The 26,023-nt window shown below is 36.9% G+C and overlaps 1 protein-coding gene across 12 annotated transcripts in view; it reads right to left on the bottom strand.

Annotated features, from left to right (window-relative positions):
• Positions 1 to 26,023, bottom strand: part of LOC6041134 (small conductance calcium-activated potassium channel protein) — a 459,395-nt gene that overhangs the window by 61,372 nt on the left and 372,000 nt on the right. For all 12 annotated transcript variants that reach the window (XM_038252479.1, XM_038252480.1, XM_038252481.1 and 9 more), the window contains one exon: positions 3,407 to 3,502. In XM_038252479.1, coding sequence (XP_038108407.1) covers positions 3,407 to 3,502 — 96 coding nt within the window. The remainder of the gene's footprint in view (positions 1 to 3,406; positions 3,503 to 26,023) is intronic.

Genomic DNA, 26,023 nt, shown 5'->3' with positions numbered 1-26,023 from the left:
GGCGGGGAGTTATGATTTTTTTGAAAAAAAGTAGTTTTTGTGAAAATCGACGAAAATTGCCCTTGAACCCTTAAATAAGTAGAGAGTCAACACTTCGCGTCTTTCAAGTCCCTTGCATTGTCCTTGGTGCGCGGTGGAGATGGGAGCGGCCGGCAATGGTTGGCTGTCATGGTGTTGAGTATTCTGGAGTTGGTAGTATATTCTATTTCCAAACCTTTTGCATTGTTTTATATCAGCAATTTACAAGCAAAATCTATAGTTTTCATTGATTTGACTATGTGACGTAAGCGCCGTAAAGAAGAAATGTATTTTAAATTAACCGCCTAATTATTGCGCCAATCAAGAAGTAAAAGATTTTGGCGATTATCTCGAAGGACTAGAGAAAATTAACGCATGCCAGCCGCAGTGCAAAACGTAAACAAATACTGGTGTGTGTGTGTGTGTTCGTGTAAAAATATCAACAACCTTTGGTTACCATTGACAACGTTTATGCATTGCGTTGCGACGTTAAAGTAAAACAAATTAGAAAAATTTCATGATATTTATGAAAATAGCTTTTTAATGCAAAAATAATGATTAAATTAATACATATGTTTAGTTTTTAAATAAAAAAATGCATTTTCATAAAAAATCTTGAGAAACAAAATTAATTTTGTTGTACTAAAGGCGGTTAGTTTAAAATACATTTCTTCGTTATGGCGCTTACGTTACATAGTCAAATAAATGAAAACTATAGATTTGGCTTGCTGATATAAAACAATGCAAAAGGTTTGGAAATATATAAAATTGTAGTAGCTGAAACAGTGGTTTAAGAAGTAATAAAAATGAGTTTTCATAGGGAATTTTGAAAATTAGCCATTTTTTTACTAAGATGGCTGCATCTTGGCACTGAAGTGACAAAAACTAATTGTTAACAAAGCAAAACTATTCAAAAAAATTACCTACAACATGATGGCATTGGTTTTGGTGCCAATTTTTATTAATGGGTTTTAGAGATAAACTCGTAAAAATTTTAGTCAAAAAAAAATCATTTTTCCAACTTTAACATGCTGCCACTGAAAAATGCTGACTTTTTGGATCAATATGAATACAGAACATTATTGGTAGGTATCCTAACTATATGCTTTGAAGTGAAAAACAGGACAATTTGAATGAATGAATTTTTCGAGGGCTTAGAACAAAATATAATATTTTTTTAAATAAAAATAGACCATTTATCAGTAAATCGCAAATCGTCATTTCTCGGGATTTTTGTTGTTGTATGAAAACAAAGTTCCTGAGACAAAAACATATTGAAATCCGGGTGAGCCTGAAGGTTTCCATCACATCGCCTTTTTTGGGACACACTAATCCTGGCGCATCAAATTTGACTTGCGCTTTTTTGAGATATTTAAGTTTAAACATTGATTTTTTTACCTTAAAATGGCTGAAACTTTTGACTCTTATGTCCAAATTGACTTTTCATAAAATATAAATATTTGTTTTTTTCAGAGCTCTAAAAGTGCCCCAAACATCATCATCTTTTTCTAAAACTTAACCCTGAATTGCTACGATAAAAAAACTGATTTTTGAAAGCTCGAAAATTTTTTAGATGAAAAAAAAAACATATTCTTGTAAAATTTGATTTTCATAATCACCCTAGTCGTTAACCACCCTAATTTTCAATCAAACCAAAAGTTGCACCTTTCTATTTGCAACAACTCACCAAAGTTTTAAATATTCATCATTTCTCGGAAAATCCATTTTCCATATAATTTTGAGATCTGGACCAATGTGCATTGGTGTTACATATATCCGTGAACAGCGAGGTTTGTTGGGTCCCGAAAGTCTTCTTTAAAGGAAAGTGGGGTGAAACAGACATTGCAATTCGAGCTCCAAAAACATTGTAAATCTTGAAACTGCACGCATTTCATTAAAACATGATGAAATCCTTTTATCGTTTTTACATTTTCCGACAAACAAAAAAAAAGTAAAGGTATTATTTATTTTTCGTGCAGGTTTGTTGTTCTCAGTAATACATAAATCAGATAAAAAATCTCCATCGATTTTATTCATCGGGCTGACATTGACACATTCGGCAGATTTCATTGCGAACCATTTTGCATGTGCCAACATAGTGTATGAAACTGTGCGACATGTTTTTGTCACTACAAACAGACAATAATGTTCATTGCCTTTCATTTGTACTTCTATCTAGAACGATTATATTTTATCCGTTATCGTAACTAGTGTCACATTCAGCTTGGGGAAATGTGTCCATCAATATCAGAAAGGTACATAAAATAGTTTTAGTTTTACAATTTTTAACGCTTAATGCAAACTGATATCCCGAGCAGACGGAAATAACGTGGGAATAACATTTTTTGATATTTGAACATACTAAGCCAATAACGTTATACGTTATTTATAACAAGATTTGTTATTCGTCGTTATGATTTTTTTGTTATTGGATTGTTATTGTAATAACAGACTTATAACATTTCCAGTTATTTTTCGAACAAATCTGTGTTATTATTTTTTGTTATTTTAACAACTAATCCGATCATCCCAATAACAGTTGGAGTTATTCTTCCATAACAAAAAATGTTATTCCAAAGTTTTTTTTGGCTTTGAACCAATATCAGACCAACAACAAATTTTGTTATAATAACATAAACTGTTATATAACTCTTATGCAAAAATTGATTTTGCAAGAATATCTCATAACACTTTTTGTTATTTTAACAGTATTTGTTATTGAAATGGCATGAATTTAGTTATTACCGTCTGATCGGGATCCTTTATTATTTTATCCTATCCTATCATAAATTTCTTTGCAATCGAAGCAGTAGAATTAATTAATCTTTTTTGAACCGATATCATCATCAATTGAGGTACACTGAAGTTCCAACCATGGCACCAAATCACCCCATCCTAGGCCAACAAAAAGCTAGCCATACAATCTAATTGCAGGCAATATTTTACACCCTGGAAACTCTACCATCTCCTTCACTGTCGAAACTTAATTAAGCTGCCAGTGGCAATATTTCAACGTTCTTTATTGAACTCTCTGCCTTGGCTAGAACCTCCTCGATGCAGATTCCGGAGCCAGACTTGGACCACTTCCCCGGGCTCGGAGAACTGTCCCAAGTAATTTGCGCTTGTTTTTTTCCTTCCGGTGCGTGTGTTAGTTTTGGGGAAGCCAAATTAATGTTTGGCAATGTGCCAACATCTCGTTGGAGCCACTGTCGTGGCGTAAATTTTGAAATTTTCATTAAGTTGGTTTTATTGAGTTGTTTAGCTAGCGGGTCGGGCTGGCACAGAGTTTTTAGCACGTTGTTATCGTTTTTTGCGAAACATGATTTGATCTGCTGTTGTTTGGTGTATATTGAACTAACGTTGTTGTGATGATTGGGAAGATAATTACCTGAACTTCCAAGGCGTGGTAGGCTACAATGAGCCCGAGTAAAATCACAGTCGATACGGATATTAACGTTTTTAAAGCAGTTGAATAAAAAGATGCCTGTGGGAAAAAAGATAAAAATGATATTTATTAGTTATCGAACAGCATTTTTTTTTACATATAATATTAAATGCCTAATCTGAACCGACACATTTTTAAAACTTATTATCTACTTTTAATATTTGAGAAATGGGTAATTCTCTACCAACTCACACGAAATTCAGAAAAGTTACCTCGACCACTCTTCGATTTGCGTGAAACTTTGTCGTAAGGGGTAACTTTTGTCCACGAATCCGAGATCCGTTTTTTTGATACCTCGTGACGGAGGGGCGGTTTTTTTTTTCGATGCCACTATCCACTGCGACCAGGAATTAGATCTATTGCGGACTTGCAATTCTATTTATAGAATCACAAAGGCTTCTTCTGTTATTAGGCAGATGGGACACGCACACACGCTATTGTTGAGCGAGTGTGTCGAGCGATCCACTGCCGTAACTTCGCCGCCGAAGAGGTTTGAATGTTTTTTCCATCCTCTTTGGCTCTGCCTTTTCCACTCTGTACTGTCCAAATGTATCGCTAGAACCGAAGTGCACATTTTAGGGGGAGAGGGGGTAATATGCACCCCCGGGGCAAAATGCACCCCCTACTTTTCTCGGTATTTAGAAAAATTTTCCGGAGAAAAAATCATAGAAATTTGAAGCTTAACATTGCTAAACCATGCTGGAAAAATTTGAGGATCGCAGTATAGAAACAGCTCAAGTTATTAGCAAAACTTTAAAATGTTGTGTTTTCATCTAATTTTCATGGAACTTTCATTATGATTTTTGGACAATATAAAAAGCATTTATTGATATTGTAAGTGTTGAGGTATATAGTTTTAGCCATAATCTTCATTATTCTGTAGATAAATGAGTCCAAAAACATCAAAAAATGCATTTTTAATTAAATTTTCTGCAAAAAGCGTGGTCGGGGCAAAATGCACCGCTGTGAAGCTCCTTTGTAAAAACAGCGGTGTCATCTAGTGGTGACTAGTGAAAACTGCTTTTACCCGGTGCATTTGCCCCATGTTGTGGTGCATTTTGCCTTTGTTGTAGTGCATTTTGCCCCAATGTTGCGGTGCATATTGCCCCATGGTTGTTTGAAATGTATCAAAAATGTTTTTAGAAATTTGATATTTTCGAACAATTTTGTGGTTTTTTAAGACTTTTTTCACATGGATGACGAAGAATAATAGTTGTTTTAGAACATCGAACAAAATTCTTCCAAAGTTATACTGTAATGGTTGAGAAATCACAGTTTTCCCTTAGGGGGTGCATATTACCCCCTCTCCCCCTACGTTTACTTATACCCAGCTAGCACTTAAAATCTGGTTTCTGAAAAACTCGTCCCTTCAAAGCACTTTTTGCGATCGGGCCGTGGAGCTCTGCAGGGCAATTATACAGAGAACAGTTGGTCCTTATACATGTGAAGAGTACAGGGGAAAGGATGTGCCGAGCCATGTGGGTTTGAAACCACGACCTTCCGCTCATAGAGCGAAACCTGTAACCATTATACCACAGGAGCTCGGCACGGAGGGGCGGTACGACGGAGGGGCGGTACGACCCCTTCAATATTTGAACATGTGAAAAAAGAGGTGTTTTTCAAAAATTTGCAGCCTGAAACGGTGATGACATAGAAATGTGGTGTCAAATGGACTTTTATGCTAAATTAGACGCCTGAATTGATAATGTAACGTAATCTGGGGTGAATCGGGACTACAGTCTGAATAGGGACAGCAGTTTTTAATGACACTTAAAGCTTTTAAATTTGGAAATGGATGTACACATTTTGTTGGCCTGAGTCTGTTCTAACCGAAACCAACCAGAAAAATCAAAATATTGTGCTCCAACATGGTTAAAACTGCTGTCCCAATTCGCCCCATGTGTCCCGATTGACCCCAGTTTACGGTACTCAAAATTCCGAAAAAAACACATTTTTCATCAAAAAAAAAACACTAAAAAAGTTTTAAAATTCATCCATTCTCCGTTATTTGATTGTAAAAAAAAATTTAACATGTCTAAATTAAAGAATGACCCTTCTGAGTCAATGTAGATTCGAAAAGTACATTAAATTTCCCATAAAATGACATATTCCAAAAAAATTTGCAGCCGAGTTACGGAAAATGGCAGAGTTTTTAAAACTTTTTTAGTGTTTTTTTCGATGAAAAATACTTTTTTTTCGCATGTTCAAAAATTGAAGGGGTCGTACCGCCCCTCCGTAACGAAGGGACAAAATTTACCCTTAGAACAAAGTTTTACGCAAATCGAAGAGGGGTAGGGGCAACTGCTGTGTGGGTTGGTGGAGAATTACCGAAATAAAATGTAATTCATGATCCTAAGATTTTAAATTATAATTTATATTTTGAACTGATATCAACAAGTTTCAAAAAGATGATTTTTACAGCACGAGTCGTACATTTATCTAACGAAGTTCACCGAGCTGGATAAACACGACGAGTTGCCATTTTTTTCGTAATTTCGAAAAACACCCTTTGAAAGGGATTTTTAACTCAAATGGTCATGTGTTTAGTAAATTTACGTAAATTCACAATGATTTTTAAAACATCGATTCTGTTATTATTTATGTAGAGAAGTTAACATTTCATTATTCGAGAATAACAGGAGACATAATTAGTTTTTTAAAGCGAAATTGTAATAAATCAGTTTTCGAGTGAAATTCTAATGTATATAATAAAATTATGTATTTTTTCAATTTGATTGACTTTACATATTTTTGCCCAATTTAAATGCGCAATACTAAGTTCAAAGAAAATAAGTAAAATTAAGGAATCTTGTGAAGTGAAGCAAAATACTCCTCAAACAAATTGTTCAGTTTGAATATTCATGATAATTAATTCTTATCAATGGTCAATTAAAATTTGTTTAGCAAAAATAATGAAGAAATCATAAAAAAGGATGCAATCTTTGGATAAATTATTCCAATTGGGTTCACAAATGCCAGTGAAAATTGATGTACAAATTGCAAATGAAAAGCAATTCTTTCAATACCTCTTTCACAAAGCACCAATATCAAATAACAACACTGAATTACCCCCACTCATCCAGTTCAAAGCTCACAAAGAGTTCCAAAAGAGTATAAATAAAACTTAATTAATTTGCATTTCACCAAGTTCTACTTCCGCCGACACACGTAAAGACACACACACACACACCAACCTGTCGCTGCAACCCAACTGTTGTTGGCAAATGAGATTTCAAAATACGCGGAATTTTCAATATTTGCGAACCTTTTCCCTGCCGTCAACAAAAGTGCCGTTGCGAAAGAACATCCCGCTCCACTCTTGTTGGTTGCCAAAGCTCCCTTTTGCTGTCATGGGGCGAGAAAGCTTTAATTAACAGGGTGCCAACACCACCAACCACCACCGCCACCCTTCGCTGCCAGTGAGGTGGTGGGGGATTTCCGGCAAAACAGGCTCAGCACTGCTGCACTGATGCTGGCTGGCTGGGTTTTGGCGGTTTTCGGCAAACCCGGATGCAGCAACTTTTTGGCGCGTAAACTTCGAGTTCGTGGCGTTCATTTGTTGAAGGCTTTCAATTTGAGGGGGGGGGAAAAGTTTTTCGAACACATTATGACGACGACCTTGTGCAGAGCACATTGATCATTGAAATGCATTGTTGCTGGTTTAATTTATTGGGCTGTCCAAAGTCGGACAGTGCGAAAGACTTGGATGGCAACGGCCATTAATAATGGCATAATTGCAATTTTGAAGCTGCCCGACTTCCGATGGAATGGCAATTATTTCAATGTTTGTGTAGCATGGAATGGGTGAAATGTGAAATTTTACGAATGAAAATTAATACATCTCCGGAAGCAATTCCAAGTTTTGGCAAAAATTGGGTCCCTTCAATTGGTGAAGACATTGAGAAAGTCTGTTAGAGGTGCCTGTTTCGATTTTTTGATTCGATGCACGGAATATACTTTCTTATTCTAAATTCAATTTCCTGATGATAAGTACATATATTAATTGTAATAAATAAATAAAAACAGCCCTTAAAAAATAAAAACTATGAATTTCCTATGCAAAACTGGGTGCACCATTCTTTTTTTAATTTATATTTATTAAGATTTTCTTTTTCATGTACATTCATTCAGTTAAAATATTATTGAGTGTCCAATCACAAACGATGACTTTTCACCTCAATCATAAATAGCAATACTACAATACTACTAGCAATTTTCATTTATTCATGAAATATTGTAGCTTTCGCTATTCAGTGATTTCAAATGTAGGAGATCCTACATGTACAAAAGGGAAAAGGTATACATTTTAACTAACTTATACACTATATAAAGAGCGGATCAATGCAGCTGAAGACTGCAATGATTTTTGTCGAAATGCATCAATTAGTTTTTGTCAAAAGCAAGTCCAAGATATTTAACTTGATCCTCCCACTTTAAATTTACCACTGGGTGCACCATTAGGGTGAAATATAAAAGTCGATTTTTCAGCACAGCATTATTTTAGTTCACACATTGGATTGGTTTAGTCCTCACTTTGCGCAAAGCGATTAAATTTTCCATACAAATTTGTATGGGAAAAATCATGTTTATGAATTTTGATATTAAAAATATCTAAGTTTCACGCTATACTAAAACCGGATTCATATTCGGTTGCTCTGGAATGTGCTCTACAACTTTCCCGAAGAGAGTATGGTGCTAACTTGCTCCTGAAAAAAGATACAGCGTGTTCAAAACTCGTCTAAAACGTGTTTTTTGCTCGAAAAACACGTTTTAGACGAGTTTTGAACACGCTGTATCTTTTTATAGGAGCAAGTTAGCACCATACTCTCTTCGGGAAAGTTGTAGAGCACATTCCAGAGCATCTGAATACTGCACCATGTGCTAGCGCATTTAATGGCAAACCCCTGAAAGTAGGCCCAAGCGTAGGCCTCGTGCTTATTTTTTGTATAGGAAATTCTGAGTTTTTATTTTTGAAGAAACGGTCCTCGGCAATGGTTTGATTTAGTTTGAGATATTAATTGATTCTTATATAAAATTTTCCGGGGAACGCAATGATGATCAAATAAAACAAATAAAAATATAAGGAATGGGTTAAAATTCCATTTTAAACCATAAACTGCAAACAAATAATATTGGAAGGCACTTGAGGTTTGATATTTTACTTTAATGAGCTGAACCAACCTTCGGCTGTAAGCTCATTAATAAAAATAAATAATAATAATTTTACTTTAATGAATTCATTGGACATTTTTTTGTGCAACCAACCAAAAGGGACCGCGCTACCGCTTCCATGTTGTTTCCATGTATATACTAAATATATATTTAGATTTTTTTTTACATTCTATACATGCAAATAACTCGCATAGGCTTTTGGGTGAAGTTAGCTCTGCCGAGCTTCGTTGACCCATTTCTACGCTGGCTAGCCGAGCGCGAGGTACTTCCGATTGAATCGACAAGCGCCGCCCTGAAGAACGTTTGCATCAATCGGATTCAAACGTATTCATAACTACCGGACCCTTGTCAAAAGGACAAAGACCCAGCGCGTATGTAGAAGGTAACCGTATTCCTAATTCCAGTCATAGCTCACCAAGCTGTGACGGCAAAGTGGTAAGCTTTTTTGCTCACCAAACAAAAGGACGGGGGATTGAACCCCACCTCGAGCGACTTTGATTTTTCGTTTATATTCAATATGTTAATTCTCTAGCAACTCACACGAAATCGGGAAAAGTTGGCCCGACCCCTCTTCGATATGCGTGGAATTTGTTCTAAGGGGTAACTTTTGCCTCTGATCACGAATCCGAGGTCCGTTTTTTGATATCTCGTGACGGAGGGGCGGTACGGCCCCTTTTATTTTTTAACATGCGAAAAAAGAGGTGTTTTTCAATAATTTGCAGCCTGAAACTGTGATGAGATAGAAATTTGGTGTCAAAGGGACTTTTCTGTACAATTAGACGCCCAATTTGATGGCGTACTCAGATTCCGAAAAACGTATTTTTCATCAAAAAAAAAAAAAAAAAACACTAATTTTGTTTTAAAAAATCTCCCATTTTCCGTTACATGACTGTAAAAAATTTTGGAACATGTCATTTTAAGGGAAATTTAATGTAGTTTTCGAATCCACAAACTTTTTTTCGTAAAATCGCGATAACTCGTGATGTTTATAAGCAAACCCCTTAGTTATATATGTATATCAAAATTTGTCTAATTGTCTGCTCTACAACTTTGTAGAACATTATTTCACTCTAAAATGACATGTTCCAAAATGACATGTTCCAAAATATTTTACAGTCGAGTAACGGAAAATGGGAGAGTTTTTAACACTGTCTTAGTGTTTTTTTTTTCGATGAAAATACGTTATTTCGGAATTTTGAGTGCGCCATCTAAACGTGCGTCTAATTTTACATAAAAGTCCCTTTGACATCAAATTTCTATCTCATCACCGTTTCAGGCTGCAAATTATTGAAAAACACCAAAAGTTGCCACCCATTTTTGTGAAAACATCGTCATCGGATTCGGTGCGAAAGTGGCTGACCGGATTTATCAAATCTGGTGCTTTACGAGCTTCCATTCGCTTGTGTGCTGATGGACTCAAAATTCTGCTACCTACCAGAAAGGATTACAACTACGTTCGGGATTTCCTGAACAACACAAAGATTTAATACTACAGCCATGATGATCCAGGTAAACGCCCCATGAAACAGGTCCTCCGAGGCCTGTACGACATGGATGTGAGTGTGTTGAAAGAAGAGCTCAAAACTCTTAAGTTGAACGTGATCGAAGTCTTCAAGAAGAGGAGACACAACAAGGACATCAAGTATCGTGATCAACTGTACCTGGTTCATCTCGAGAAAGGATCGACAACGCCGTCTGAGCTGAAGGCAGTTCGGGCAATTTTCAACATCATCGTGACTTGGGCTTCAATTGCAGTGGCGACCATTCGACCAAGAATCGAAGCTGCCCAAAACGAGCTGAGTTTGTAAAAATTCGGCAGCAAGCGACGACGAGGCACCAACCAAATCGTCGCAAAACACCACCAACTTTCACGGACGTGGATTTTCCTGCTTTGGCGTCACCTGGAGCGGGATCTGTTCGAGTGGTTCCAAATCTGCAGCCATTGCCGTTGAATCAGCGGCAAAAAGTTGCAGATAATACAACACCTCCAGGCTTCAGTCAGCACCCGAGGGAAAACCAACCAACATCAACCAGTAGTGACCTGTTTTCACCACAAGAACTTCTAAACATTTTCATTGAGATGAGAACAACACTGCGTGGTTGCAAAACTCGTGCGGAACAAGTAAGAACGCTTCGACGTCGTCGTTCTATCTTGTCGCACCCGCCGTTTTGACGTTCCGAGAAAAAATCGTTTTAATGTTTGACCTTGAATAAACAAAAACGAGAGCACGCAATGTAAACAATAACAAACACGTTTTGTTTGGCTGACCATTCTGTGCATTGTCCCGAAGTTTGGTTGAAGTTGGTTGCTGGAGTCCCGAGTTATAATTAAAAATGTTTACGGTAGTCTAACTTGTACGTGCGTCAAACGCATCCTGACCTGAAATCCCTTTGCCCTTTGTCGCACTTACATCAATTTTCAGGGAGTGACAAGATAGCACGACAAGATTGAAACTTCTTTCATATGAAAAGTGACAAAAATTTTCGGAGCTTTTGGTTTTCATTGAATATCTTAGGATTGAAATAGAATTTTGGGGATCTGTGAAGGTCAAAATATGTGGCATTGTGAGATGCACAAAATGACGTTCTTAACTAAATTTGGCCCAAAATGCACGTACGACAATCCGGCACGACGGCGACGGCTTGGAGGATTAATCTTTAAATACAGTTCGTAGTTTACTCGTTCTAATGATTTTGAATATTTCAATGAATTAACTTTTTTTTAGTTTTAAGTTAGGATTAGTTGTTGAAGTGATTTTTTTCTTTTTTACCCAAATGTATTCGTTTCAATGCAAAAATGTAAAGCAATTTGAAGTAAATAAATGAATGTGAACAACTCCCTTCTTCCACATCTTCTATCCTTGTGCAGGATGTGCGGTGGAGATGGGAGTGTTCGGAAAGAGTTGAGATATGGTGACATAATGTCGAAAATCTGGATCAGGTGGAATTGGTTCTAACAGAGAGAAGTTTCTTCCAATTCCGTGGCAACTTGAACTTGGATAATCGCGTAAAGGCTTCCATCCATCAAGTAAGTCACGCTAAAATCTGACAAAATTTACCTCTGGAGGCGCATGTCGTGTAAGTTTAAATGTGCATTTGCAAGCATCCTACAGGAATGTCTGGGTTTGCTCACGAACGATTAATTAGTGAGCGTTCTAGAGAGCAAAAAATATTGAATCATCGTTTGAGCAACTTATCTTGTCACTTGTCCTTGTTGAAAATTTTAATCAAATTTTAAAAGGTTTTTTTTAATATAATCTAAGCAGTTTATCAACGAAAGAAATGTAGGTTTAATATCTTTATAATTTAACCACACCATCGTGTATGTCAGAGCCCTCAACCCATGTTCGTGATTTGCATGATGGCAGAAAATGTTAAACACAACCGACCATCCGGGAAGGTCGAGTATGTAAAGCGCAGACCCTCATCCTGAAGTTGGGTGGGTTGGGTTGGGTGGGATGTCAATATTTTACATGCGAAAATCACCCTTCGAGCCACCTGTTCTCAGTTCCAGCAATGTACGTACGTGCAGAGCCGGATGATGAAATTGTCCCTGGCTGGCAAATGTTGATGTGTTTCCGTCGTGTGCCGAGAGAGCATCAGACCGAATAACCTACCCGGGAATATCGGTGGTCTCCGGTCTCCGGCGGTGTCAGTCAGTCAGTCAGTGCGTCCCTTAATACTGGCCACACCTCAAATGGGAATAGTGCGGGTGAGGTTCGGGGGCCTCATTATTTAGGTTCTTAACCACCTGTGCAGCTTTTATGGTGACACACACAGTCAGCAGGTTCGCCGCATCTGTGTTGATGGGAACGGCTCATAAAAATGACACCTGTTTTTTTTTGCCCGGCTTTTCCCAGGTGGTTTTCCCAACCCAGCTCGTGGTGGAAAGTGACATATGTTTATCGCGCGCGCTTTACGACAGACCACCACGGCAGTGGGGGGTCCTCATTTAAAGCAAGGAAAAGCAATGAAAAAATCATTTGCTTTTATTGCGAAAAAATGAGTAAAGTTTGCTTCTCGTTCGACTTTCACACCAATGTCACTAGGCGACTTGATTCTTGCAGGGTTATTGGTTCAGAAATCTAAACGTAACTAATTAAAAAAAAGGAATTACAATCTTACTGAATGATACAAGTTAAAACAATAACTCGAAATTGTTGAATGTTTGAAGTTAATGTCAGTAAACGCTTCGGTTTCGTCAAGGTATGATAGATTTGTGCCCATTGAACGTGCCTCAGACAGATTTGATTTTTGGTGAATGTTCTGCCAATGAATAAAATTGTAAATTTCGAGTATATATGGTATGAAGTCATCTTAAGTAACCACAATGCGAATAATAGCAATGCATTTAACTTTATCTTGGAGTAAAACCTTTTTTTTCTTGAGGCTTCTAAAGCATAATCCTTGGATTGCAAACCAAAAAACAGGATTTGATTAAATTTGAATGCCTAATGCCATACGCATTCAGTCTTAAATTGCAGAGGATAATAAATAAAATGGCACCGTAATCCTATTTTCCACCCCACAAGCAAAGCCCTCCGATGACCACTTCCGGTGTAAACATGTAAACCAACTACACGCACACACACAACCAACTTATCATCCTTCCGGTTCTCACAATGTGAAAACTACCCTGTTTAAAAATTCATTCAATTATAAGCAAACAAACTTAACCCCGTCCCTCACAAAAACCGTACCACCTGACCAGAACCCAGCAGCACTAAACAAATAAAAAAGAAAGCACTTTCCACCTTGTTTTGCAAGTCCTGTAGCAGCGCCAGCAAGGAAACCAGAGAGTGGTCAAAAGGAAAACGAATTTAAATTGGTCAAAAGTATCGCCAGCGAACTTTCCGCAATCATAAATTGTGGGTCCTGCCTCACCAGTTCGGTCAGTTGATGTATGCAGGCAGCATGGTGGAGAAGGGAATCTGCAACAAAACTTTGCTCGTTTATTACCTCTCGTGGAGACAAGGGAGATTATGTCAATCATGGTTGAGGTTTAGTTCCGTGAGTGAAAATTTGGATTTTTTTTAGTAATTCATCAGCTGAAAAGTTTTCAGACTCCATCATTACTATTATATATTAACCAACTCGTTGACTTTAAGAAATGGAAAGGGACCGAAAACCTGGAGATCCAAGGACAAGGAAATTGCAAAATAGTTTCAGCTATAAAAATGCCTTTCCGACATATTATCTTCACAACAAATTTAGTTGCATAATTCGATTTTAAACAAACTCTTATTACTGTCCCTGTTCGTGTACGTTTGTGCAAAGACAGGTTTTTTTTCCAATAGTGATTTAAGAGGCAGTATTTGTAGATTTTGCTCGGTTTGTTCTAGAGGTCGTATCGAGGTGGAACGCTGAAAGTTTCATCCAAATCGGAGCAACTCGATACGACCTGTTACACATTGGTGAAAACTTGCTCTTAACCTTTTCAGGCCTAATGGGTCATATATGACCCAAATTTTAAAATTTGCAAAATTAGCATTTAATTTTCGAACCATTTTCCTATCACAGATTTGAAAGGGTTATGCAACATTTGCGATGAAGATTGATGATTTAAAATCCGGAGTCCGTGAATTTATTATACATTTCAGCCCAAAAGTGTGCTAACAAAATTGAACACGTCAAATGGACCATTTTTTATTGTTATGCTAAGTTATTACATTTGAACAAAAGTAAATAAGAAATTCCATTTTTTTCTATTGCCATTCTTTGCCATTTCTATATTTTTTGATTAAGTAACTTAGTAACCCACAATTTTCTTTGTTCGAAATTTTTGTCTGAAAAAAAAACACAAACGCAGAACGTAGCAATGCGGGAATCGATTTTCTAGACAATTTTACATAAAAGTTTCTATACTAACCGTTGCCCCAAGTCCAATCCATGTGAAGTAAAAGCGATTTTATGAATAAAAATGTTGCAAAACAATGGTTTTGGCCATTTGGGGTTTTTTGCCATTTGTTAGACTTCATTTTTCACTCTCGACATATTTTTTTAAGCAATTTTGTTCAATTTCTTTGAACACTTCTCTGTCAAGTTCAGTACGATTTCAATTGATTTGTATTGGTGTTGGAAATAAGGGCACCCTACTATTGCACATTGGGGTTAAGTAACTCGGTATTCTATATCAGTTTACCCTGGTGTTGTAAATTAGGGTAAAGTTTCCTGATGATGAACATTAAGGAAGAGTACCTTGGTGTAGTAACTGAGGGTAGAGTGCCCTGGTCCTAGTCTGCCCATAATTGAAAATTTGGCTTTTATGCCAAATCAAGTTTTCCGAATATATGCGTTTTTGTATTTTTCACCAAATCTTCGCCACGGCAAATTCAATCGGGAATGGGATATTAGCCGTTTGGATTTTCGCACAAGCAGCCAAAACCAAACACTATTTCAGTGAAATTCTAGTTTCAGAAGATGTATTAAAACCGTCATCTACCACCTGGATTAAAAATCTTGATTTTGACAAATGTGGATAATAACCGTTTTTAATGATGGGCAGTAGTGTTGCAGCTTAGGGTAAAGGACCCTAGTTTTTACTTTAGGAGAAAGTACCCGTGTGCTAATGGTAATATACTCTGGTATTGCCGATGGAGTAAAGTAGACTGGTAATCAACATTACGGTGAAGTACTCTGGTACCGTCAGTATGGCTGACTATGGGTCATAAAACGATACACCTCTCGTAGTTTCTTAATAACAACAACAATTTAAATAACATCAAAAATCTTTCAAAGTAGATTTGTTCTTAGATAGTTTACTAACATTTTCCCAAAATATGGTAGATTTTGATGAACACTACCTTAATTGCCAATAATTTGAAAATTGGCCCAATCTCACCCCTTAGAGGGGGTGACATTGGGTCAAATGAAACTTAAATGATGCTCAAATACAACGATATGGTAAAACAAGTCATCCAACAGTGTTTCTTGTTCGAGGGAATCGTATTGACATGCTACAATATTTGATGTAAATATTTTCAAACATTTGGGTAGTTTTCGAGCAAGTCCAACAAAAATATCAGAAAATGATTTTTCGAGAGGTCATATTTGGCCAAAAACGTACCTCAAGTTTAGACTGCTACCAAAATAACAGGATGTGTTCTAGGAACGACATTTTTTCAGCGAAGTTATTTTAAGATGTCCCCTACACAATCCTTTTAACAGAATTTAGTTTCATTGAGAAGAACCTGAGAAATGGGAAAATTCGTAAAAAAATCACTTTGACCTAATCTCTCCCCCCAGACCCAATGTCACCCCCACTGACGGTATTGAAAACCTTTAGGCTAGTTTTATTTGAAACTATTAACTATTTTTCTCTAAAAGCGCGAGTAACAACAGAACTTGACTTGACCGTTGTGCGCAGGGTTTCATCCGCGCACGTCACCTCAAATAGGGTGGCTCAACAGGCATTTGGACTTACAACCCAAAGGTCGTCCGTTTGAATCCCTTGGTGGATGGGATTTTAGATGTAAATAGAGCTTTCGGACACTTAGTTTCGAGTAGGAATCTCGCAGTAGAGAACGCCAAGGTGATGCTGTTGAGCAAGCAATTTGATTATAGATAAGTAGTTAAACTACGTGGATACTTTTTTTGAAAATCTCGCACCCCCTCCCCCCTGTCGTGGACAAATTTCATAAAAAAAACCTTTTTTTATTTTAACTTCCCTTCTTACAATTCAGAACAAAAAGTAGTATTAAAACGATTTTATGTTAATTGCTACTATGACAAAATTAAACCGAAAAATCAAAATGTGAGAGGGAGTTTACAAACCGAAAGGAACATAAGTGGTTTTATGTTATCCTTTAATATTCCTCAAATGTGATTATTTCAAAATGGAATTAATTAAAACAGCATTCATCCTGTATACCAAGTAATCCAGCTGCCAACAACAAGCCAGTTAACCTTGAATTAAAACATTTGTTTCCTTCTCACCAGCACAGTATGCTAACTTTTCCCACACACACACATACTCCCACCTTCCAAATATGCAAATCCTGCAATGTCAAAGCTTAAAATTTATGTCGATGTCCTGTGCGCCTCTGTGGAGAGGGCGTGAAAGAAAACATTACTCCATGCACCCCCAACATCCCACTACCGAGTAGAACATGCACACCAGCAACGGATTTGGGTAGTCCTCACGTATACGGTGCTCAACACGGGAGCCTTGTGGGAGGGGACTTGCGACCTCAACATGCAATAAATAAACTGTTTCTGAGGCCGGTGCTGCTTTCCCTGCATGGCATGGCAGGGAGTCGTTACTGTTACTGCCATTAGCCGAATAATCGAGTGCGGTGACATCGTCCGAGTCACCGGAATCGTATTCGAACCTCTACTAAAGTGAATAGTTCTGGCTTGTGACCGTTGGACATTGCATGTATGGGAAAGGGATTTGTTGTTTTGGGGTTTAGGGTGGTCAAATGTAAAAACAATTTAAAAAACCGACATTCTATGCATCTTTTAATTGGTTATTTATTTTAAGATACACAGCTAAAAAAGTAGTAATCCAGCTGCGTGTAAAAAAGCTGGGTGTAAAATAAATATTGCATTATTTTATGCAATTTTATGTAATTTTACGCCCTGAAATATGTAGTCCATCAGGAGGGGAGACCTGCTTGACCGAAATGTCAAGCTGATATATGCGTTTATCCTTACAGCTTTACATCGGTATGATGGCCTAGTGGGCTAAGGCACCAGTCCTTACTGTTGGTCCTGGGTTTGAATCCCGTCGGTTGCAACTTTTTTTGTGTTTGCAAAAATTGTACATGCAGTGTGTAATATTACACAGAAAAAAAAGTTGAATTTTGAAATGTTGAAAATTTGGTAGGTTGAATATTACCTCTTTTTTGAGTAATATTACATAAAAAATGTGTAAAAATGTGAACTTGATGAATATTCATCAAAAACTGATGAAAATTCATCATTTTCTGGGGTAAAATTCATCATTTTTTTAACCACAAAATCTGTCACCATTTCCTGATGAATATTACCATCATTTTTTTTCTGTGTAAGTGTTTACCATCGGATTTTTTTCTGTGTAATACAGTTTTATGAATCACCCTATCGTTTGAGATATTCCGACCTGAACTCGACTCAGGTGTGAATGGTAGTAATAGGTACTCTGAAATGTTGTTTGGTTGATTACGATTTTGAAAAACTTTAGTATAAGTGAATGCAAACAATACCGTCTGTCAATTATTTAAATTTTTGTACATTTTCAAGTGTACGGATTCGAATCTTGACGTTATGTGATTTTTTCAAAGTGGTGCCTCGACCCATTAGTGAGGGTTGACAAGGCCCACCAAATAGTTAAATGAGGTGGGGCGTGAGCAAACATAGTTTTGAATTACTGTGATACACTGACCGATATTTATTTCTGAACTAATTCTTGTTACATACGATTATAACTTCAACAGAGATTGTTTGGGATGAACCCCGATAAAATGATACGCTTCGTTAGTTGATGCTTGTCCTAAACAAACATTACTCTCTCTTTGTCCGTTTTCAGTGTCCGTTAGCAAACAACCATGATCTGCAGCCACGGTATTCCCATCTATTCAATGAAACAATTTTTTCCTGCAAGCAATCCCTCGCAACTGTCAATCAACAAATTTCTCTCAAAAAAATCTAATCGACCCAATATTGCTGAGAACCTTTTTTGAAACCACCAGCGCTGTTTGCCAAATGTTGTACGAAAAAGGTCCCCACCCGCGTCACGAACCGGATGGCTTTCAACCGCTATTAATAATCTACCTTTGAAGTGTTAAGTGGAAAAATAAAATCACCTCCCAACCATGCAGCTCAACCCGAAATAATCTGCAAACATTAGCGCAAAACGTGGATTCCCTAGTTTGGCAAAATGGTGCCAACCTGGAAACTGGGTCCGTTTCTTGACTTTCCTTTCTCACCCAATCAGCAGAATTTCGACAGTCTCGTTAATTTCGGCTTTATGATGAGAAGGAGACCGATCAGTATCATTAATCTTATTCTGCCACTTTTGACATTTTCATCTTGGGCTGATTGAAGTGGGGTCGAAGCTGGGGCCGGTTCCGGGGCGTGCATAAATTTGACAGATTCTTCCCGTCCCCCACCCAGTCTTCACCGCGCCGCAGCAGAAGACGAATTGTTTTTCCTATAGCAACAACAATCTGTTTGGTCGTCAATTCCCCGGAGATGTGATTAGTGAGATTGCTAACCGAAGCGGTTTCAACAGAAAGGTCGTTTAACCGTTGGTCAGCGGGTGAAAAAATCAGATTGAAAGTGTTTTCCGGTTGTTTGATTTTTGGTAACGGGAGAAAACAGCAACCCGCTTTGATCTGGAATATTTTAGTAAATGCAAACTACTGACTGATAGAAGATTTCCGGTTATTTGACAATACATATTTTTCTTATTTTTTTTGAATTCTTCAACAACTCAGATGATGAAAATATTACGAATTACTTTTCGACATAGGGGTCATTCCATCTGAAGCGGAACAGCATTTGAAAATTACCCTCTCCGATCCTGCTCAAATTTGGCAGGGCTGTTGATACTATCAAAACATGCAAGAATCCCGAATTTCATCCAAATCGGACCACCCCCTCCATTTTTGTACCTCCCCAAAAAATCGACTTTTTGGCGATTTTTGACCAAACCTCCTAGTTTCAAATGACGATAACTCAGGAGCCACAAATCTTAGATGGTTGTGTAGGTTTTTTTTTAGAACTTTTTCCTACCTTTGATTAGCCCTTTAGTAATGAACAATTGTGTCACTAGACAAATTATATCAACACATAGCTGAAAGGACCTCCAAAACTCTATTATGCTTAATAGTTAAACATATTGTAAATTGATTATCTACTGAATAAAAACTGAATTGAATTGAAAAAAAAAAAATCTTAGATGGTCTATCTCAGACTCAATTTTGAAGGAAATTGGACGTAGAATCCATTTCCTTGATTTATTTTTTCTACCTGTATTGCGCAATTGAAAACTTTAAATGGCCGTATCTCAAAACACCCAAACTTATTTTTTTTATTTGACCTCACCATCGTGTTCCCCGGCCAATTTTACATAAGAATCACTTATCGACAGAAATGAATATGTTTCGTTCCAGAGATATCGAATTTTAAAGTTTAGTGTTTTCGAGATTATCTACATCAGCTTCATTCGCCGCATCTGCTAGAAGCACACAGGCGGGCCGATCAATAACTGCTACCTGGTCATTTATTGAAATAATATTTCATCATAAATAATCTTTACCAAATTGGGCAAAAATTAACTGTATAACACTGTAGGAAACTGAAGTTTAATCGCGAAACATCTGCTCAAAAAAAATTAATGAAATGAATTTCTGTGCTAACCCACAGGACAGAGCAATAACGACACACAGTAAAGGGCAGAATTGGATTCCGGCGAAGCGAGCAGGAAAATGCAATTAATCTTGTTAGTAACACTGAACAATAAGTGCACGATACATTATTGAGTAAAAAAATATGAATTAAAATGAATAAAATTTGTTGATACGTTGTACTCTAGTGAAGGACGATCACAAGGAGTAGGAAAAGGATTTCTGGAAAGTATAAAATTGAAAAATGTAAGCAAATCACAAAGTTTGATCTGCTTCAAAGCGGCTAATTCCCCAAATTTAGTTGCGATGATTTCGACACCGTCCGAACAACAGTTTTTTTTCTTCTTTCATTCTTGGATTCTTGGAACACAATACGGCTGCTGTCCTCACGTATAAGGATTTTTTTTAATTAAATGTACCTTGACCAATATCATCTTTCAATCAAATGGAGCTGGCTCACAATATAAAAATTGATTTAATATGATCAATCTTTTTAACCATTAATCAGATTTGCCAAATTATGGTAAAGTGTCAAAAGTAAACTATAATAATGATAATAATAAGTAATAAAGCAGGTTTTGGGGTTTTTGCTTAATGGCACTATTTTGCTACCGCCCATGATAAAGGCCCTAATCATGGCCTCGGAGGTACTTTGAAACGGTTAGCAACACGTAAAAAAACGGTGCATTCAAAATTACCCAATAAATATTCCTTTCATAAAAATAGATTGATCAAGGTAGGTATCAGCCATTTGAATAAATATTTGCGTAATTTTTTTTAAAATTTAAATTAAATTATTCATCTTCCAGAACACCAGGTAGCAGTAATTGATCGGCCCGCCTGTGTGCTTCTAGCAGATGCGGCGAATGAAGCTGATGTAGATAATCTCGAAAACACTAAACTTTAAAATTCGATATCTCTGGAACGAAACATATTCATTTCTGTCGATAAGTGATTCTTATGTAAAATTGGCCGGGGAACACGATGGTGAGGTCAAATAAAAAAAAATAAGTTGGGGTGTTTTGAGATACGGCCATTTAAAGTTTTCAATTGCGCAATACAGGTAGAAAAAATAAATTAATCGACATTTTGATCACGGAAATGGATTCTACGTCCAATTTCCTTCAAAATTGAGTCTAAGACCGACCATCTAAGATTTGTGGTTCCTGAGTTATCGTCATTTGAAACTAGGAGGTTTGGTCAAAAATCGCCAAAAAGTCGATTTTTTGGGGAGGTACAAAAATGGAGGGGGTGGTCCGATTTGGATGAAATTCGGGATTCTTGCATGTTTTGATAGCATCAACAGCCCTGCCAAATTTGAGCAGGATCGGAGAGGGTAATTTTCAAATTTGCACTTTTTCGTGCACAGTTGAGATGGAATGACCCATAGGGAATCTGATCAATAGTTATATCTCGTAAACCTGAAATAGTTTGAGCACAACAAAGGGTTATTGCTATACAAAATTTGCTGAACTGCCTGATGGGTAATTCTCTTCCAACTCACACGAAATCGGGAAAAGTTGGCCCGACCCCTCTTCGATTTGTGTGAAACTTTGTCCTAAGGGGTAACTTTTGTCCCTGATCACGAATCCGAGGTCCGTTTTTTTGATATCTCGTGACGGAGGGGCTGTACGACCGCTTTCGTTTTTGAGCATGCAAAAAAAGAGGTGTTTGAAACGGTGATGATATAGGAATTTGGTGTCAAAGAAAAAACGTATTTTTCATCAAAAAAAAAAAAAAAAAACACTAAAAAAGTTTTAAAAGCTCTGTCATTTTCCGTTACTCTACTGTAAATTATTTTGGAACATGTCATTTTAAGCGAAATTTAATGTACTTTTTAATCTACATTGGCCCAGGGTCATTTTTAATTTAGAAAAAAAATCATTTTAAAATTTCGTGTTTTTTCTAACTTTGCAGGGTTATTTTTTAAGAGTGTTATAATGTTCTACAAACTTGTAGACTGCCCATAATTGAAAATTCGGCTATTATGCCAAATCAAGTATTCCGAGAAAAAACGCGTTTAAGTGTTTGTCACAAAATCTCCGTCAAGACAATTTTCCATAAGAGTGGCATATTAGCCGTTTGGTTTTTCGCATCGGCAGCCGAGTCTAAACACTATTTCAGTGAAATTCAAGTTCCAGGAGATGTGTTGGAACATCCTCTACCGCCTGGAGCTGATATCTCGTTTTTGCCAAAAGTGGATATTAGCCGTTTTTTCAATGGTGGGCAGTAGAGCAGACAATTATACAAATTTTGATTTATAAACATAAAAGGTTTGCTTAAAAGTATAAAAAGTACAAAAAAAGTCTCTTTGACACCAAACACACGGATTGCAAATTTCCTAAGTACGTCATCAAATTGAGCGTCCAGTTTAATATGAAAGCCACTTTGATACAAAATTTTTATATCGTTACGGTTCCGAGCTATAAATTATTGAAAAATGTGGGTTAGTAAAAATTAAAAAAAATAAATTAAAGGAGTCCCCCACCGTACCAACTTTGCATGCATGAGCACTAGGGTGATAGAATATAAAATTTTAGGAAATCTTACTCCTGGCTTGGTTACGAAAATTATGGTACCCAAACATGTAAAGGTCATTGCTGAAATTTTTAAGTTTTCGCAGTTTTAGTGAAAAAGTAGTTTTTTTTTGCCGATCTCGTAATTTTTCCGTTGTTTTCCGCGAGGCGTGTCGAAAAATCCAGTGTTTATTTAAAAAAAATCATTCTTCGTAAACGTATGGTTCGACAACGCCATTTTTTGATATGTTTTTTAAATTTTCCGAGGAATCTGACAAAAATATTTTAGACATAGGCTCTTTGGTCCAGACACGGTCAAAAAGCCATTTTAAGTTTTCATATGACTTTTTTATTTGTTTGGCATTTTTTTGGATCTTGAATTATTTTTCCTTGAAATGCAAACTGATGCCCTTTCATTTGCGTCCAAGACAGCTAAAATCGGTTGAAACAGCACGGAGCTATATTTTTTTAAATGTGGTTTTTCCAAAAATTGACAAAAATTGCCGTTTTTGGGACCACCCTAGCACGGTGTAGGTCATCCTAACGACCAAACAAAAAAAAATACGGGTCTAATTATTTCGGCTAAGGAACCCCAGACAAATTTTAAGCCCGATCGGAAAAGCTTTTTTCGGTTCGGTTTACAAATGGAATTGCTGCAAAGAGAAACGCAAAAATAACTTTTGCAAAACTTTTTTTTTCGTAAAATCACGATAACTCGTGATGAATACAAGCAGACCCTTTATGTTTGTATATCATTTTTTTTTGAAATTGTCTGCCCTATAACTTTGTAGAACATTGTAACACTCTAACAAAAAAAAACCATGCAAAGTTAGAAAAAACACGAAATTGTATAATGAAAATTTTTGTTCTAATTGAAAAAAATACCATACCATGCTCTCCTTCCTTAGATATCAAAAAGCGGACCTCGGATTCATGATCAGGGGCAAAAGTTACCCCTTACAACAAAGTTTCACGCAAATCGAAGAGGGGTCGGGGCAACTGCTGTGTGATTTGGCGGAGAATCACCCACCACTTGTTACCTTATTCAAATACGATTCAATATGATAAAACTACGATTTTATGTTCAGCAAAAATATTTTTGTTTACTCGTGGAAACCCGCGTCCCAATCCACGTAGACCCGGCATTTTTTTATCGCGCTCGGGCAATCTAATTTGAAAAGCTGCCAACACAAGCGAAAAACTCCTGCGCAACCATATCAGATCATCTCCAGCTCGATAACTTCGATAAGATGTGACGTGTAAACAACAACAACCGGGAATTTGGAACCGTAAAATAGCAGTTGCGATGGCACTCTGTGAAACCTGATTCGAAGACTTTATGTTATAAGAATGATGATGGTTACACATTTTTGTGAGGAAACCTCCGCTTATTTTAATCTCCATCAATTACGTTCCCAAATTGGTGACAGCATAATTGAAAAAAAAGTTATAATGTGCTACACGAGTTATTTATAATAAGTTGATAATAAGATAAAAATATCCACTTTCCACTACCGATATGGCAAAATTTCAGGTTGAACAAGTGGTTGGAGGCTTTCAGGCATCGACCAACAGCCAACATGTTGTTCTCGCTCGAAAATCGTTGACAGGTGCCCACCGCTTTGCTGACATATTTTATGCAAAAATAAATGGGTAAACATTTTTCATACCCAACTGGATGGTTAATTAATTAGTTTCATAAATTTTATAGCATCACTTTAGCGAGTCCTCGTTTCCATCGTTGACTCGCAATAACTCAATTACGGTTGCGTGGAGCAGAAGCTCACGTGTGGACCACGTGACCACGTGGGTGGGTGGGAGGAGCTGTCTTTTTTCGATTATTGGCAAAGTGCAACCCGAAATGTGCAACAAGCCAACATCAATGTGTGTGTGTGTGGCCGGGCTGGAACAGAGTTTACCTTCCACGCGAAAGCTGCTAATGAAGTGAACGCAACTGTTGTGGGAAAACCAATTATGGGGGCAAATTAATTAAGCATGATAACATAGCAAAAATAGTGGCTTTCTGGTACACATATCGAAATATTTTGTTGGCAATGAAAATATTAACAGGAATTGGGTTGGAACAGTTTTCCTGCCTCTGGTGATGTCAGTTTGATGTCTTTGTTGATATTAAAATTTGTTTACCTTTATCTTATTACCTGAATATTGATCATCATTACATAGCATGAAACGTGAAACATATGTTTATTTTATGAGTAACATCAATTGAATTACCGAAGCAGTTTGAATTATTTGATTTGAATCGTAACAAAATTTGTCATCATGCTGCAATTCAGCCCATGCTTATTCCATGTATTACTTCATTTATCCGTAATATTACAATTTCCACTTCAAAAAACCGCGAAACATTTCCGGTGGTACGATTAAAAGCCAAAATTTTGAAATGTGAGCATGAGCATGAGCATGGTTGACTGCCAATGAGCTGCTACTCCGTTATTGACAGATCAGCTGAAGTTAAACAATGAATCAAAAATGATCAGTGGGAGCCAACCATCCGTTCACTGTTTAACCTCTGAAGATCCCTACTTTATTAGTCAATACCGGCGCCCTCCCAAGAAGCCTGCAGTTCAACGAAAGGGAGGAATATTAGTCCGATAGTTGAAGTTGCAGACTCATCAAGCACACAGTTTTTCGCTATATACTTGTTGATACCGCTTGAGACCGTTGAATCCACAGCATCTCCTTCAAGCATCACGTGATTATTTTTTTGGGTTAGTAGGATAAGGTATTGGCTTTTCGATGCCTCCCGAGCTACGATGCTATGGGGAGGACTTTCATAACAAACCCGTCGGCGAGCCTTCCGAGCAACGATGCTATGGGAAGGTCTTTTTGGTTAACACACAAAGTCACTCACACACAATTATTTCACTCCACTATTAATTAATCCAAAATGTCAGTGCGTCTTTCGATCATTATATAGAAATGGCTTTTTCACCATTAAAAATAAAACCTTATTCAAAACATTATACACAATTTACCCGACGCCGTGCCTTCCGATCAACGATGATATAGGAAGGGCTTTGAAAATGACAAAACAATTAATTAAGATCTCAAAAAAAATCACAAAAAAACACCAATTACTCAACAAAAATTAAGCCAAAATTTTGAAATGTGAATACCTCAAAAAGGTGGTGGTTTAAGTTTTGACGGAATCGACCGAAATTAATTTTTTTTATGTTAAAAATGCTCATTTGACAAGCTCTACAATCTAGAGCAGGGGTGCTCAAAGTTTTTGAATGCCGGGCAAAATTTGTAGCTCACATGAGCTTGCGGGCCAAATGTAAAAATTGTTTATTTGGGAAAAAATAAATTACTTAATTTCAATCCATAATTGCAAAAAATATAACTACCAGATTTTTTTATTTTCATATATTTTTTATTTTTTTGTCGTTTAAATATTAGTTAACAAATGATGAATTTTTGCCGCAGTTTTGTTCCATATAGCTTCCAATTTCATATATCAGCAAAATAAGAAAAAAAAACGTTACTTAATCCACCGATAGTGGTTGGTGCCTTCCTCA

Source organism: Culex quinquefasciatus, chromosome 2 (assembly GCF_015732765.1).
Source record: "Culex quinquefasciatus strain JHB chromosome 2, VPISU_Cqui_1.0_pri_paternal, whole genome shotgun sequence".
Lineage (NCBI taxonomy): Eukaryota > Metazoa > Arthropoda > Insecta > Diptera > Culicidae > Culex > Culex quinquefasciatus.
The sequence above is the reverse complement of the archived record's forward strand: the minus strand, read 5'-3'. Positions and strand labels throughout refer to the sequence as shown.